This window comes from Podarcis liolepis, assembly GCF_965112155.1.
Source record: "Podarcis liolepis genome assembly, chromosome: 1".
Classification (NCBI taxonomy): Eukaryota; Metazoa; Chordata; class Lepidosauria; order Squamata; family Lacertidae; genus Podarcis; species Podarcis liolepis.
Window position 1 is genome coordinate 44,771,984 of NC_139554.1, and position 17,700 is coordinate 44,789,683.

Sequence of the window (17,700 nt, forward strand, 5' to 3'; positions counted from 1 at the left end):
GCAACGGTCACCTCCAGACTGGATTATTGTAACTCGCTCTACGCCGGGCTGCCCCTGAGACTGACCCAGAAACTCCAGCGGGTGCAGAATGCCGCGGCGAGACTCCTTATGGGGTCTTCGCTGCGGGATCACATTCATCCGGTGCTATACCAGCTGCACTGGCTCCCGGTGGAGTACAGGATCAGGTTTAAGGTGCTGGTTTTAACCTTTAAAGCCCTATACGGCCTAGGACCCTCGTACCTATGGGACCGCCTCTCCTGGTATGCCCCACAGAGAAACTTACGGTCTTCAAATAAAAACATCTTGAAGGTCCCAGGCCTCAGAGAGGTTAGGCTGGCCTCAACTAGAGCCAGGGCTTTTTCGGCTGCGGCTCCAACCTGGTGGAACGCTCTGTCACAAGAGACAAGGGCCAGGCAGGACTTGACATCTTTCCGCAGGGCCTGCAAGACAGAGCTGTTCCACCAGGCCTTTGGTCAGGGCCCAGCCTGACTCCCTCCTTTGGCAATCTTTACAATACTTTAGTTTATGGTTGCCATCAATTTTGATTTTAATTAATTCTTTGATGTTTTTATAATGTTGCACTATTTTAGTGTTGTTAGCCGCTTCGGCTGGGGAGGGCGGGATATAAATAAAATTTATTATTATTATTATTATTATTATTATTATTATTATTATTATTATTTTCTTCCATGAACTTCCTTAAGTTAACTGGAGGGCTCCAGGCTGGGAAAGGCTGCCATAAGACAATAACAAATTGGCTTATTGGGAAGGGGGGAGCATTCAGATGTGAGGAAACAGGAAGCCAAGCTTATTTGTGGTTTCCTAGTTTGTTTCTCCCATTCATTCCTGGTGAGCAGCAAAATGGGAATGATCACGGAGCATGTAGCAGCATGCTGCTGACACACAGGAAGAACCACAATGAACCAGAAAACTGGGCTTGGTCATTATGACACGTGAGCATGACCATTGAAGTCCAAAAGTGGGGTGAGGGTAGAAGGCTCTATCCCATGAAGCAAGGAGGAGCAGGAATGTGGGACTAGAGGATGAAAACTCAATATTCCTACTTGAGCATAGTGAAACCATTGGTCAAAGCAGATCACCTTCTCCTTCGCCCTGTGGGTGGCAGGATTAGGAAATCAAACGTTGCCTTTGGATCCTGTGTTGCTGCCAAATGACACAACTGCCGTCCCCATGTAACAATATATGAAACAGCAATGTTAAGATGTTTCATGTTTCTGTAATGCCACAGAGTGGCAATTGACTCATTGTTACAATTAATAAGTCATTACTTGGCTTATTTCTATAAGCAGGAAACAAAGTGTGGTGGAGTCACTGGGGCACGTACTGTATCATGTTCCTAATAGCTATGAAGTATTCTGCCTGTCGGGCAACATATCTGTCTGCCCCAGGTGTCTAAAATGAAAGGAAGTCACAGAGATAACCAGGGCCAAACATTTGCAACGAAACCAGAAATAACTTGTTTTCTACATATAACCCTAGAAGACAAACCTTTCCATAAGGAACCATATTTTGAGGATCGGGTGGTGGGGAGCCATTAAAACTAAGGATGCTTTTTCCATGGGGCTTCATATATTTAGGTTTTGTTTTCTTTCAATGGAGTTGTTTTTAAAGGACTCCCTTGACAATCAAACATTATTCAGAAAGGATGGATGAGAATTGTCATTTGAAGGTTCATGGAATCTGGTGGACAGTGTGGATTTCTTTTGCAATGATAACTGTTGTATGGAACTGGGGTGTGCACCAACCACAAGATTCAGTTCACAACCTGATTTGGTACTTCAGACAACAGCTTGATTTGTTCTGAAGCACTTTGGTGTCAAATACAAATCCTGATTTTGGAAGAAGAAGAAGAAAATGAAGCATCATGGCCTTCCTATTCACTAAATTCCAACCCACTGCTCCCTCCATTGGTGGAGTAGGAGTAGAGGCAGCAGCAACTTCTGGCGGGATCTCACCAAAACCTCACGAGACCTCACGGTGTGCACAGAATCTCATAAGATTTTGGTGAGAAGCTGCCACTGTGCAAGCTTTGTAAGGGAAGTGGCAGTGTGGGCAGAATTCTACCCCTGTGTAAGGTCAAGTAGAAAGTATCTTTCAGATGACCCTGGTGGTCTATCTTGACTCAGTCCATGTTCCTCCTTCATCATATAGATGCCAGCAGGATCTTGAGGGATCATGACAAGTCTTCTCTTGCCGATAGACCCACTCCAGAAATAAGGGAACCCTTTGCAGACATTGCATGAAGACTGAATGCTCAATTTACCAAAGCAGTAGCAACTTCAACAATAGTGTTATACATTTTGGGGACCCCAAAAACCCTAGAAATTAATAAATGGTAAAATTTTCATTATCTGGAGTACTGAAGCAAAGATTGCAGGCCAGTGGAAAAATACAAGCTAAGCTTCCTTTCTAAACCTCACCTGGGATAGAGGCATTAACATGACAAAAGGTTTTTAATCTGTTGGGAGCCACCCAGAGTGGCTGGGGAAACCCAGCCAGATGGGCGGGGTATGTATAAATAAATAAATAAATAGCCCATCTAAGAGGAATCTTGGGCCTGGGCAGACAGAGGATTGCCAGGGTAACTGGGTGTGAGATGACAAGAAAAGGGTGTCTTTAGAAAGATGTGCTGGGAAGAAGGGGGAGAAAAAAAGACAGAGATCCATCTTGGGCAGGATGGCTGAAGGCTGGCGGGCTGGGAGAGATGCTTTTGACTCCTGTTCAAGCCCTACTTGAAATGACCATGCTGTAAGATCTGGACTCTCTCCATGCAGACTGATGTTGTAAATATGTGAATAAACCATATTTCTTAAAGCTATGACAGTCTCTGCCACAACTTCAATTCTTCTGGAGTGGATTTTTCTGTGAAAAGGCTTGAGCGCTCAACTGTGCTACTAATCACAAATTTCCAGTTTGATCATGTGCACAAAGGCATCCTGTTCCTTAATTCTTAGCATATGGCTAAGTGGAACACATTTCTGTTTACTCTGCATACAGTGCGCTCCCACCCCTGGTTTGGGAAGCAGGGTGCACACAACATTAGCCCCAATCCATACATATCCTGTATCTATCCTGGCATTTCTTATGCAGTGTGGTATTTTGATGCATCCCCCCCCCCCAAAAAAAAACCAGCTTCAATCTGGACTGAGAAAAAGAAAAGCCTCATTGCATGTTAAGCTGGTAAGGTGTACACAGCCTATGGCTGCCCAGCTGAGCCACAATTTTGTACCTGGCTGTGGTTGATCAACCTCAGGGTTCTAGCAAAAACAAAGTAGATCTGCAAGTCTGCCCACCCAGCTCTAGAAGGATGGAATATTTGGCAGCAACAGAGATACTCACAAAGATCTGCCTTCTGGATATTCCTGGCTCTCAGTATTCTTATTGTGAGGAGTCTGAAAGGAGTTTCTTCTTTGTGCTGATATAAAAAAGCAACAATCAATGAATGGACATGGGGATTTGAGGGTGCCCATTAACATGCATATATACAAATAGGATGGGAAATGAATGACATAGCATAAAACGGGGGAAAGTTTTGCTTCTGCAATTTGGTGATTTCTCACTGATGCAATGCAGTACTTCACAAAACACCTGCCCTGTTTGTATTGCATATTTTAGAAAAAAGTGTTAAAGAGTTAGAGAAACAAATAAGCAGAAATTTATTAGAGTCAAGCCTCACAACCCCAAGCAGGAAACATTTCTCTGAGTGTCATTTCTAGCCAAGGAGAGTCCTTATGAGACCTCTCCTCTTTAATAATAATAATAATAACAATAATAATAATTTAATATGTATACCACACCCATCTGGCTGGGTTTCCCCAGCCACTCTGGGCGGCTTCCAACAAAACACTAAAATACAATAACCTATTAAACATTAAAAGCTTCCCTAAACAGGGCTGCCTTCAGATGTCTTATAAAAGTTTGGTAGTTATTTTTCTCTTTGACATCTGGTGGGAGGGCGTTCCACAGGGCGGGCGCCACTACCAAGAAGGCCCTCTGCCTGGTTCCCTGTAACTTGGCTTCTCTCAGCGAGGGAACCGCCAGAAGGCCCTCGGCGCTGGACCTCAGTGTCTGGGCAGAATGATGGAGGTGGAGACACTCCTTCAGGTATACTGGATTGAGGCCGTTTAGGGCTTTAAAGGTCAGCACCAACACTTTGAATTGCGCTCGGAAACATACTGGGAGCCAATCTTTGATAGTGAGCCCTCTGCAACACTTGCCAAAGCAGGGATCTCCACACACACACACACACACTCTTGGGGAAGGTAGAGAAGGGAGGCCCTGCTGCAAACAATGGCTCAGCGTAAGAGCAGGTAGAGAAGGAGCTGGATATATGAGTCTCCGACTCCTCTGTGCTTTTGCAGGGTTAATAGCTCCTCACTGAGCTCACTGGGCTTCCGGCTCCAGAAATCTTCCTGACTCAGCTACTGCTACAGCCCTGACTCTGGCTCCAGCCTCCTGGACTCATTAAAAGTAAAACGAGTCTATCAGTGACAACAAGCAAAACAGCTTGTTCCTTGCTGCACAAGTTCATATCTGTGCATCTGGCAGCTTCGCTGCTACAATTGTTTTAACTCTGTGTGCGTTTTTAAAAAAATATGTGGGGTTTTGTTACTGTTGTTTTTTTTCTTGAGGGGAGATGTGCCTGGGAAGAGCAGGGGTCCAATTGTAAATGCTGGTTTTGACCTATAAAGCCTTAAATGGCTCAGGACCGCAATACCTCAATGACCACCTCTCTCCTTATGAACTTACCCGGACTCTGCAATCATCATCTGAGGCCTTTCTTCAGGTCCCTCCTCCATGAGAGGTATGGAGGGTGGCACAACAAGAATGGGTCTTTTCAATAGTGACTTCCTGATATGGAATGCCCTCCCTAGGGAGGCTCGCCTAGCACCTTCGTGCAATATCTTTAGGCGCCAGGCAAAAACATTCCTCTTCTTTCAGGCCTTTGGGTAATTTAACCATCTATGGCCTTTTAAAGGGGGCATGGGTGGCGCTGTGGGTTAAACAACAGAGGCTAGGGCTTGCCGATCAGAAGGTTGGTGGTTCAAATCCCCGCAACGGGGTGAGCTCCCGTTGCTCGGACCCTGCTCCTGCCAACCTAGCAGTTCGAAAGCACATCAAAGTGAAAGTAGATAAATAGGTACCACTCTGGCAGGAAGGTAAACAGCGTTTCCATGCGCTGCTCTGGTTTGCCAGAAGCGGCTTATTCATGCTGGCCACATGACCCGGAAGCTGTACACCAGCTCCCTCGGCCAATAAAATGAGATGAGCGCCACAACCCCAGAGTTGGCCACGACTGGACCTAATGGTCAGGGGCCCCTTTACCTTTATGGCCTTTGAAACTGTGGGAAAGGTTATGGTTTTTGTTTGTAATTATGTTAGATATTTTTGTGTTTTTATATTGTAAACCACCCTGTGATCCTCAGATGAAAGCTGGTATAGCAAATTAATAAATAATAACATAAACAAACAACGATGATGTAATCTGTTGTTGCAAACTACGTTTCCTCAGGCTCGTGCTAAAACACAATGGAGACAAACCAAAGAAACATGAGCCCACAGAGCCTGACTGATTTGCTCAGAAGTCTCTACTCGATGAATCACAAAGGAATTCTCCGCCTCCTTCAATTGCCCAATTTCATTATGTTGTTCTGCCTCTGTGGTCTGAATTTCAATTCGGTGAACTTCCCACACAATAATCAATGTGGTGCAATGCTTTGCAGCACAATGCTGGAATTAGTGTGGTGCTTCACAACATACTGCTGGAATTGTTAGGAAACTGGGACGAGGCAAGATATGGTGGGATTTCAAACCCTGTGGTGTCATGCTGACATCACAAGACGGAATTACCGCACCATGTCCAACCTGATGGGAAGAGCTATCCATTTGGAAATCACCATGTGAATTAGCCATGACTGTCATGTTCTGTTGCACTGTTTGCCAGTGACTATTACTAATAGTGACTATTACTATTACTATTATTATTACTAATATGAAATGTGAGGGAAATGTGAGGGACTAGCAGTGCAAGTTTAGCCAATCAAACATAAAGCTTAAAAAAAGTTAAAGAAGACTGCATGCTGTGTGTTGAAAGAAAACTATATGAAAATGATGTATCGTCGGTATTTAATACCAAGCAAACTGGCAAAGATGTATAGAACTAGTTCAAATGTTTGCTGGAAATGTAAAAAAGAAGGAAGATACTCTTTTCCATATGTGGTGGGTATGTGATAAAGTAAAGGTGTTCTGGGAAATACCAGAAGCCTTTTTGTTAGGTATAATAGGAGAAGAGCTACCGAGGAAAGACAAACAATTATTTATGTATGCAACAACAGCAACAAGAATATTACTAGCCCATAAATGGAAGCAAGAAGAACTACCATCAAAAGAAGATTGGCAAACTAAGCTAATGAACTATGCAGAAATGGCAAGACTGACAAGGAAGATCAGAAACCAAGGAGATAAAGTATTTGAAAAAGAATGGAGTAAATATTTGAATTATTTAAAAGACCATTGTAAGCACTTAAAATTATTGGCAGAATTGTGAAGAGCTTGTATTGTGAATGTTTATTATAAGATTATTATTTTTTTGCATATTTGATTCAGAATTGGTATATTAATACATGCAGTTAATTGGGAATTATTTTAGAAACCCGTGGAGGGAAGGGAGGAGGTCTGAAGGTTAAATTGAAGTTGTAAAAAAAGATATAAAATATGGATGTTAAGGAAAATGTGAAAACAATAAAAATATTTATATATAAAAAAAATCAAACAAAGCTGAGGGTAAAATTCACTAAGGTGACAGAACACATGAGATCTCAGGGGATTTTGGTGAGCTCTTGTGGGCGCTCATTGGAAGCCGGCGCTTCATGGTCACTTCATTCAGGTAAGAAAGGTGTGGCACTGCTGGCAGGGGGGCAGCAGAGGCGTGCGGCATGCTCTCATTTTGCCTCAACCTGCAAAACGGAACACACCACCTCTGCGTCCCCTCTCCTCTCCCCATGCGCTCTTCTGGGGGTTCTGGGGATTTGACAGGACACTGAGCTGAGGAGAAAGGAAAAGCTCTGCTGAATCAGCAGAACATTTGCAAACGTTTGTTCCAGCAGCTAGCCATCAGCTTTACCCTTTGAATCAGGCTACTTGGCTTCTCAATTTATTTATTTTTAGCTAGGAAAGAGTTCATTGTGTTTTAATCCTTAAACCTAAACCACATTTGTGGATTTCTCTGGCAAGTCCCAGCCATCATAGTCAATGGTCAGGGATGATGCTGTGAGCCGCCCGGAGGTCTTTGGATGAAGGGCGGTATACAAATGTAATAAATAAAAAGGTAATAATAAATAATGATGGGACCTGCTGTCCAGCAACATCTGGAAGGCCACAGGTTCCCCAGCCCTGTCCTTGTGAAGAATAATGAATAATCTCTTATTTGTCCCTTGAATAATCTCTGCACATTGCTGTGATGCCATAAAAACTTCTCTTTTATGGAATTTTACAATTTCATGTACTATTTTGTATTTTTAAAAAGGCAATGAGAGGGGGAGAACAAACTAAAGCCCCCTTCCTTAAAAAGAAAAATGGCATTAGGACAGTTTCAAGAGGATATTAAAGAGGCTAAGCAGTGGTGTCCAAACATTTTTCAAAGAGGGCCAGATTTGATGAAGTGAAGGGCCATGGGGCCAACCAAAGTTGTTTACCTTTTTTTAGGATTGAATTTATTGGGAATTTTTTAGGATTTTACCCCAGGAAATAAACTGCCGCAGGGGCCTGATTAAACCAAAACAGACTTTGGACATGCCTCAGCTAATAAGAGGCTTCTCATCAGTAGTCCCCCAACCTGGTACAACAGGCAGAAATACACTGGACTGAACTTGCTAGGAATAAATGTTTTGGTTTCAAGGCATTGGAGTCCTGGACTTGGATGGTCTACAGTGGACAGGATGCTGCTATAGTTGTGTTTTTATCACCATTTATTTCGTTATTTAAATATACTGAACCACAAATTAGGTCCAAAAGAAACTGGAAGCATCACACAGAAAGCGTTATTCAAAGTTTAATCACTAAAAGCTACTTTATAATTGAACTTTGCAAGATAGCAGCATATGCAAAAAAACAAGTAAATAAAATGAAGATGACTATGATGACCCATTTAGGCCATTCACACCCACAAAGAAGTGCTTACATGTGTGCACATGAGCACTGGGCATGCTCCAGTCAAAGTAATGCACATGTGCAATGGCTATCTCAAATGTACAAACCGCAATTTAAATGTGACTTAAATGAATGTGACTTAAGTTGCCAAATTGGATGGAAGCTGGCTTGAGGGAAATCACATCTCTCAAGCAGCTATGGGATAGATATGGATTGTGGCCAATATTATTTGTACACGACTTCAGACATTAGCATTGAGAGAACACTGGAGCCAAAGTGAACTATAATGTTTACACAGGCTTAAAGGAAGCATGCAACATCTGTGTAGGAGATTGCTTTGCACTTTATTTTGTTATAATGTAAATTATTATAATCACAATATACCGTGCCTTGTGAAAACACAGACTGAAAATGCAATTTAATAGATCATTTCAAAGAGCTTCCATTTCTAAAGCAGTAACTGCATTAGTCTCTTCAATAAAAACAACAAGGAGGATTCTATCTAATGTAGCAGTAAATTAAAGTCACTTTGCACTATTCTTGTTCCACTGGCAAAATGTTGTTGTGCAAGAGAAGGTGAAACATGGCAGAATGAGTTCCTGCTTGTGCAAGTGTTGCATTCAATCCCTCTGTTGTGCAACATTAAAACTCACCCATCTGCCAGTGCAAGTACTTTTGCTCTACTGGACAAGAAATATTGGATATAGCTCAGAGTCTTGTGGGACTGTGAAGGATTTTGATTTTATCTTTTGTAGTCTAGAGCCTAGTTAATCAAATACAGTAACTGTTAGCTTGAGTTTCAGGTGTGTAGAGACACATATGGTTTAGAGAGGAGGAGTGTAAAAAGTGAGGTCAGAGGAAAATTAAGTACAGTGGACACTCAGGTTGCGAACATGATCCATGCAGGATGCACGTTCGCAAGCCACAGCGTTCGCTATCCGCAGCGGCGCGTCTGCGCACGCGCAGGTTGAGATTTGACGCTTCTGCATGTGCGCAACTGCTGAAACCCGGAAGTAACCCGTTCCAGTACTTCTGGGTTTCGGCGGTCCGTAACCCAAAAAAACGCAACCTGAAGCGTCTGTAACCCGAGGTATGACTGTATGATGATAAATTGCATTACTAACAGTGGCCATTCAGAAAACAGTTGTTGGTGATAACACAGCCAATCGTCATCAACAAAAACGACAACAACAACATTGTAGAATTAGATTAAGAATAAGAGTAAAAACAATAAGAATTTTTAAACAAACTGTTCAAGCCTCTTGTTGAATTGCCATTGTTAACCATGGATTGCCACTCCTAATAACTTAATCATCACCATCTATGCCTTCTGCATTTCATTTTCCTTTGACCTCACTGTTTACAGCCTCCCAGCAGCCATACATAACATGTTCACAACACTTTGTGTCAGTTGTAACTTTGCTGAGGAATAGGCAGTGGTATCATTTGCACTTACTACACAGGCTTGCATTACTTTAACCAAGTGCCCTCCAGATGTTTTGGTCTACAACTCCCATCAATCCCACCCAACATGGCTATATAGAGTGACATCTTGTCAAGTCAAGAGGTTTGATAAAACCCAATGAAAAACTGAGAGAGAGAGAGAGAGAGAGAGAGAGAGAGAGAGAGAGAGAGAGAGTGAGTCCTGAAGTTCTTTTCCCAAGGCTTTTGGGAAGCCGGAAACACTAGTCATTCTTATAAAACCCTAAGCATACAACAGCCCTCAATTATAACCAGACACCTATTTCTGGTTATAATCAAAAAATAAAACAGCACATAAGTAAGATGCTGAAGTTCAGAATTATGACACTCGGGAACTCATAACATTAACAACAACAACAACAACAACAACAACAACAACAACAACAACAACAAAAGGTGGGTGGCATGACCCCCAGAAAATTTCTTTGGATTTGATTTGAGCTAATTCAAATTCTAAGTCATTCTCAGTTTTTTAAGAAGCAGCTTGGTTTATTTTCCAGCCACTCCAAAGCGATATAGACAATCCAACAAATGGTCTTAAAACTAAACCTTCTTTGATGTTTAATCTTGAATTTATCCAAAAGCACTCCTCCCCCCACAACACTTAATGGTGCCTTGATGCCATATTTAATTTAAAGTAACATGCTTCAATCTCTGTGCAAATTGGTACACCAGGAACAAACAAGCCCACAAAACCATACGCGATGTCTTCCTCAGTTTATGCTAGGCCTGCACAACTTGTGAAACATCAAGCAAATGCAATCTATCAGATATTTATAGCAATGCCCAGTAAACATTCTGAGGTCTGCAAAGAACACAATCAGGTGATTTGCAGACTCGCTACAAGAGACTGAATTGGACCTTTAAAGCCCAACATGGTTGAATCCCTGAGTTACCTTAGGCCATGTCTTCCCCTGCGTGATCCCACAAGGCTTTTAAGATCTACCAATGAGGCCCTGCATGCTGAAAACGTTGGTGTGAATGGAGAATACAATTGTTTAATTTGGGAGGCCCATTCCAGCATCTTCAGAATTTGAAGTGCCATGGTTAGACTTGCAGCTAGGCAAGATTCACATAGAGGCATCCTTTGCATAAAGCAGTGGTGAGAAACCTGCAGTTCTCCAGTCTCCAGTCCCAAAACATCTGGAGGGCTGAGTTTGCCTATGCCTGAGTTAGGCTATCCCTGTCCAGATAGGGACATAGCTGGGCCACCAGCTGAAGCTGATGGAAGGCACTCAGGGTACCGCTAAATGAGCACCTTGCAGCTTTGAGATCACATCACAGAACATCTTGAGGAGTTTGCATGTGGGCTGGCATCTAATGCAGAGTAGGCTTAGACTTGATTGGATTCAATATTTTTCTACCCTTACCAAAAGCCTATTTCAGTTCCATCTCCTAGGAAACATTCATATATGAAGCAGGCTGATCCCAAGGAAACCGCAATATTACTACTATATTATGATGTTAGTTAGGGGTGTGCATCGGTTCTGTGTGGGTGTTAAATAAAACAAATTGGGGGGGATTGAGGTGGAAGCATGGTGTCAACAGCCCTCCTACATTGGGGCCAAACAAAGTCTCATGACACCTTGTTTCTGAAATTTCTCATACCTTGTATCTATGTGTCCCTATAAATTGGTATGTTTCTCTGAGGTCATGAGCTATTCAATACTGAGGTTGTCCATAATGTTGCCTACAGAGCACTGTAGAGCTCTGAGTTTCTTGGTTTCTTTTTAAAGCACAGCAGCAGAGGATATTTTTAAAAGTTTAATTTAATCTTAGAAAAATCTATGTTCTTTCCCCACAAAAAGTCACGGAACCTGTCTGCAATTTTGCTGGATTAATGCACTCTGAAAGTAATCCTGTGCCAGTAAATTTCATCCACTTTTACCAAAGAGGAAAAAGTTATAGCTGTTTTTAGATTCCCCATTATAGTGAATGGAGAATCACAGAAAGCCACTCCCGACATCAGGAGGGGGGAGTTGCGGGCTCACGCCCACCTTCACCCGCGTGGGGCTGGTTGCAGCCCCGCGCGATCTAGGGAATCCTCGGGCCGCATCATTTGCCTGGGCCAGCCAATCGGCTGGCTGCAGGGGCGGGGCTTGGGGTAATTTAAGGTCAGCGCGGCCCGTGAACGCCCCTTTCCTTCTTCGATTCAGCTGCAGTGGGGAATCACAGAACTTCGTTTTGTACAAATCAGCTTGAAAACTGAAACACAGATCAAAACTGAGAGAGCTCAAAGCAACTCAGAAATTGATTGGATTAAAACAACAACAACCCCGAAACAAATACATGGTGAATCTTGGGGTCTGTGAACACCCTGAATATTAATTTGGCAATCTGTATAAGCCAAGATGTTCCATTATGGTGTACTTTCTGTCAATCCCCCTGCCCCCTATGATTACAGTCATACAAGGGGGAAAGCAGTTATGAGCCTACTGACCCCCAATACTCTCACAAGTCTCCATTGCTATTTTTGCAGCCCCCTCTTTTAGAATTAGGTTCTAAATCACATGGGGACCCTTTCTGAGTAGAGCAGGTTCACCAATGGAGATGTTCAGCCCCCAATACTTGGGGATCTGCAAGAATGAGGCTGTCCAAGGAGGCAGGTCATAGAATCATAGAATCATAGAGTTGGAAGAGACCACAAGGGCCATCGAGTCCAACCCCCTGCCAAGCAGGAAACACCATCAGAGCACTCCTGACATATGGTTGTCAAGCCTCTGCTTAAAGACCTCCACCAACTCATGCCTGCTCTGCCTCCTGTGAGATGGTCATGGGAGGGCAGAGGAGAACACAATAGGCCTCATATCAGTAATAATCCCATTCTTGCTGAATATTGTGATATTTCCACCACTACAGAGGACTTCAATATGGCCAGAATCATTTCGGGATTTACAGCAGGTGTTCAGGCAAACAGAAGTGGTACAGAATGGCCGCTTACCGTCCTCCCAGTGCATGTGGCCTGATACGGTGCCTCCTTTTCCCCCCAGACACGCCACGCTACCTTAGCTGTCTTTCCCTGTCCCCCTCAGCTGCAGCAGATGCTGACAGGTTCCCGCCAAACCCGTCCATTCAAAGGGGCCAATCTGCTCCGGCCCCGGGGGGGGGGATGGGGAGTGGACCTGAGGGAGGCAAGGTTCCTTTGGGTCCATCCTCCATCAATTTGCCCAGCCAACCTCTCAGCACAGCATCCAGTCGGCCGGGAGCATCACCCACCCTTTCATTAATAGTTTATTACTGCTCTAACATTTCCTTTTCAGCTAGGAGGGCTTTGCTGTGGTCTTTTGACAGTTGCTGTATTCAGAGCTGGGAATGAATTTTCCCTGCTTTGCAAATTTCGCCTTCCCCTTAGCACTGGTCACAACTTTGGCGGTTTAGGCCTTGAGTGGAATCCTATAGTCTTTCATCCAATTTGGGTGTGGTGAAATGGTGACTCACCCAGCCCCTGTTCTCTGTGGCAGTGAGAGGGGTCTGGTGGAGAGTCTCTGTCCCAAGAGCCACTTGGTAGGGCTAGTGGGCCTTAGAGCTTCCCTCGGCATTTGGAGGCCATCTGTGTAAACCTGCATTTTGTGATGGATTCACCCCCGAATAGACCCTGTCATGCCTCAGCCCCCCAGCAGGGGCGGAGCTGAGAGGGATATATGCCCAATACCTGTGCCAAGGCTTCCTATATGTGAAATCAATAAAGCTGTAGCCTTTCCCGCCCCAATCTGGCCACAGTGATCCATGCAACGGTCACCTCCAGGATTGACTACTGTAATTCGCTCTACACGGGGCTGCCCTACAAACTCCAGCAGGTGCAGAATGCTGCATCGAGGCTCCTCACGGGGTCTCTGCCATGGGAGCAAATTCACCCAGTGCTTTTCCAGCTGCACTGGCTCCCGGTGGAGTATAGGGTCAGGTTCAAGGTGCTGGTCTTGACCTTTAAAGCCCTTTGTGGCTTAGGGCCCTCGTATCTACAGGACCACCTCTCCTGGTAGGCCCCGCAGAGGACCTTAAGGTCCATGAACAACCATAGTTTAGAGGTCCCAGGCCCTAAGGAAGTCAGATTATCCTCCACTAGGGCCAGGGCCTTTTCAGTGATGGCTCCGACCTGGTGGAATGCTCTGTCCCATGAGACCAGGGCCCTTCAGGATTTAACCTCCTTCCGTCGGCCCTATAAGACAGAGCTCTTCCACCTGGCCTTTAATTTGAATTCAGCCTGATCTTTTATTTCCCTTCCCTTTCCTACCCCTCCCCTTTTATGAAGATCACCTGTTCTGAGACCCCACAGCTAATTCTCCCCTGGCCTCCTCGCTGGCCCAAGTAGGACCAATTCAGCCAGCTAGCCCTGGGGATTATCTAATGCTTATTTCCCCTAAATTGATTTTTGAATTTTATTGTTATTCATGTTTTTATACTGTATTTTATGCTGCTTTTATAATTAAGTGTTTTAAATTTGTTGTTAGCCGCCCTGAGCCCGGTTTTTGAACCGGGAAGGGTGGGGTATAAATAAACATTTATTATTATTATTAATTTTAAATCCCAGACAGTTGTCGTGTCCATTCATTTCCCACTCAATAGCTAGGCACACCGGGTGGGGGACTCTGCGGCTGGGCACACAAATAATTCTGAATTTTGTCCATCTTCACTGTAATAACTAAAACAGGTGTGTTGGAACCTACACAAGGCATTATCATCACACTCCTGAGTCTCTGATACAGGGATGGAGAACCTGCAGCCTTCTAGATATTGCTGGACTATAGCTCACATCATCATTAACCATGCTGGCTGGGGATGATGGGACCTGGAGTCCAATATCTGGAGGACTCAGTGCTTTTTTTTCAGGGGGTACTCAAGGGTACGCAATACCGGCACCTCTTTTTTTGTTGTTAAAAAGTGTGGCACATACTGTAACAGCCTCACAGTGAGCACCTATTTTTCTAGAAAAAAAAGCACTGAGGACCAGAGATTAGCCACCACTATTAGAGCATCTCCCAATTCTCAGAGAAAGAGGGGTAGCTCAGTTGTTTTCAACACTGGTCACCATTCATCAGTACAAAAACATACTTGTTCAATGAAACAATAGGAAGTAACACCCCAATTAGTGTACCCCATATTACATATTATTGCTATTTATTGGTTTTATTCTTGCAACTTTGATACAGCACTGGGGAGGATTATTGGGGGGAGATGGGATTCAGTACATCTCCCAATATAAAAAGATAAGCTTCTGAAAGGCCTTTTCCATATAATTTTTACAGTTGCACTATAGCCTGCTTTTCATGTGTAAAACCCACTGAATGAAATGCTGCTCTCATTTGAGACAAACTATCTGGCATCTTTAAAGTTCCGAATATTTTAAATCTAATATTCTCAGGATAAATCCTGAATGCCCCTAAACAGAAAACACTGTGTAGAACCTTATATACTAACATACAGCCATATTTCCATGAAACAAATTGAGAAAGGAACAAAAAGGAGGAGGAAAAAAATCTATAATCAGAGACATTTTGAAAATAGAACAGTTCCCAAGAACAAAGTAAGAAACTGAGTGTGCTGGTAAGATCTGGTGGACCACCACAACAATCAGCATTTATCCATCTATACACTGTATTTGTGATTGAAATTATGTCACGTTTTCATCCTAATATCCACTCCCCTGACACACATCATAACAAACTTATGTTCTGAAGGTGTTTACCCCATTTCATACATACCGGTCTTGCCAAATTTCGATTATTTGCTAAGCCCTAAAGAAAGAAAGAAAAATAGATTAAAAATAGCCACTCAGTGTTGTTACAAGTTCCGCCTACATGCATAAATACTTCACAGCTCTCCTACCAGAGTGGTTTGTTTAATTGTTTGTAAGGTTTCTCACTCGCTCTCAGGCTATATGTACCAAAGGGAATCAAACCAAAAGGGCAGAGATGAAAGGCAACTCTTTCAAGCAAGTACAGCACCTGTGGATTTGTCAAGTTGCTCAAACACGTTCTACCTACATTTGAAAGTACGCATAACGAGCTTCAGAACGGGCTTCCTACAAGCCCAGGCTGTTTGGCTTGATTTGCAAAGTTTTCTTACCTCAGGTGAACTTGAATTAGCCCCCATCGTGGTATCTGCTGCATATGATCCAGTTGCTCGAAGTGGTGCTTGAGTGATAAAGTTCACAGCTGACAGTGCCTCCTGGGTGAAGTAGATGAGCAAGTGACTCATGACCCCACCCCTTTCTGAATTCCAAGGAATGAAAATAGCTCCCTCCCTATTTCCTTCAGTATCTTGAAGCCAGTCATTTGAGTTAATTGATGCTGAAGGTCCCCATGTTGTGACTTAAGTGGCTATAGGTCATTGTGGCCATACAACTTGGTTGATGAGAACATCAATTTAACTATTCAGCCTGTGTAATGAGCTCTCAAAGTCTAGGAAAGTTACGCTGTTTAAATGAAGCTGTGTGAACTACCTGGAGATGAAGCAGCTTGAGGTGAAGGACCTCTTTGTGGGAACCCAATACAAAGATGGTGGTTGTATCCCTGTATCTTTTCCCCTGGACTTCTCAGCATATTGAGAATGGGGAACCCTTAAATGTGCAAATAAATGTTTGGAAAATTATTTAAGTAAAGGCAAAGAAGAAAGATTGTTGATGGCCACTCCACGATCTTCCTCCACTGAAAAATGCAGGTGTTTGACTGACGTAGCCCTTAATCTGCATAACAAGACTTAACCAATAAAGATTTTATAGAACATTGATAAAGAGAATACTCCCATATTTGGGGGTGTTTATGAAAATGTGATGAGGACATAGAGAAGGCTTGGAGTTGGGTAACACAATCATCTACTTCCCCACTACAGAGATTCAATGCTTGCCAAAAGTCTTAATGGCCAAAATATGAGGCCTTTCGGATTGAGTGGGTACAAAATATTAGTAAGCATTTAGCCAACATGTACACAGACCTAGTCAGCTGAAATTAATACAGGTCTAGAATCACTTATCTTGTTCTGAATTTTGTCCAGTTTGTGGCACACCAGTCCAGTCTATAAAAACGTTCATATTGCAGGAAACCATATAATAGCACCATGATGAACCAGGGAACATCATTCCCCTCCAGGAATAACAGGTGCCCATTATCTGCACTTTTCAGAAAAAAAATGGATGTCATGTTTGTTCCAGTGGACTTTTCCAGCTGATTGAATGGATCTCTGCCATGGGTGGCATTTTTGTATTGTTTTGCTTTTTGTGGTTTTAACTGGTTTGTGTGTGTTTTGCTATTTTTTATTGTACATCACATTGAGACTCTTGTGTGGAAGGTGATTAATAATACAGCTGTACCTCGGTTCTCAAACATCTCAAAAGTCGAATGTTTCAGTTTTCGAACACTGAAAACCCAGAAATAAATGCTTCAGTTTCCAAAAGCTTTTTGGAAGTCGAACACACTACGTGGCTTCCATATTGAGTTTTCCGGAAGTAAATGCTTCAGTTTCCGAATGATTCGGAACTCGGTCTTCTGAAATGGATTACGGTTGAAAACCGAGGTACCACTGTATATCATAGGAGCACCTCCATCACACAGTTATACCAGGATGGGACTGAAGTACAGCACCTGCATGTTTAGGAAACCTCAAAAATTGTTGAACTTTTTAAAGGAAAACCCAAAAGTTGTTGACCTTTTTCAGTAAAAGCTACAAAATTTTTTGAGCTTTTCCGGACATTTGCTGGATTTCTAAAAAATAATCCAGGACGCCATTTTCGGAAGTGAATTCCAGGAAAATCAAGATGTATGGCCATCATCCCTGAGCATTGTCCCTGCTGGCTACGGAAGTTGTAGTCTGAATATCTGAATGGCACCATGTTGGCTATTCCTGAGATATATTACCCAGGAAGGATAGCTCCTTCTTTCTATTGATGCACTACCAAGCTTTTGCAACACAGTTAAAAGTGACAATTACTTCATAGCAGGTAGAAGCAGCGTAATGTCTTCCTTATCCATGAAAAGAAACATATGCAAATAATTGCTTGGGGCCACCTTAGGCTCATGTATCAACTTGTCTTATTTCTGTCAACTCAGTTGAATT

The 17,700-nt window shown here is 43.1% G+C and overlaps 1 protein-coding gene across 1 annotated transcript in view; it reads right to left on the bottom strand.

Moving 5' to 3' along the window:
• Positions 1-15,821, bottom strand: part of LOC310708549 (cytosolic phospholipase A2 epsilon-like) — a 47,997-nt gene extending 32,176 nt beyond the window's left edge. The window contains exons 1-3 of the mRNA XM_083507092.1: positions 15,715-15,821; positions 15,351-15,383; positions 3,361-3,436 (exon numbers count right to left, since the gene is read on the bottom strand). Coding sequence (XP_083363218.1) covers positions 3,361-3,436; positions 15,351-15,383; positions 15,715-15,741 — 136 coding nt within the window. The 5' untranslated portion in view covers positions 15,742-15,821. The remainder of the gene's footprint in view (positions 1-3,360; positions 3,437-15,350; positions 15,384-15,714) is intronic.
• Positions 15,822-17,700: the final 1,879 nt, after the last annotated feature.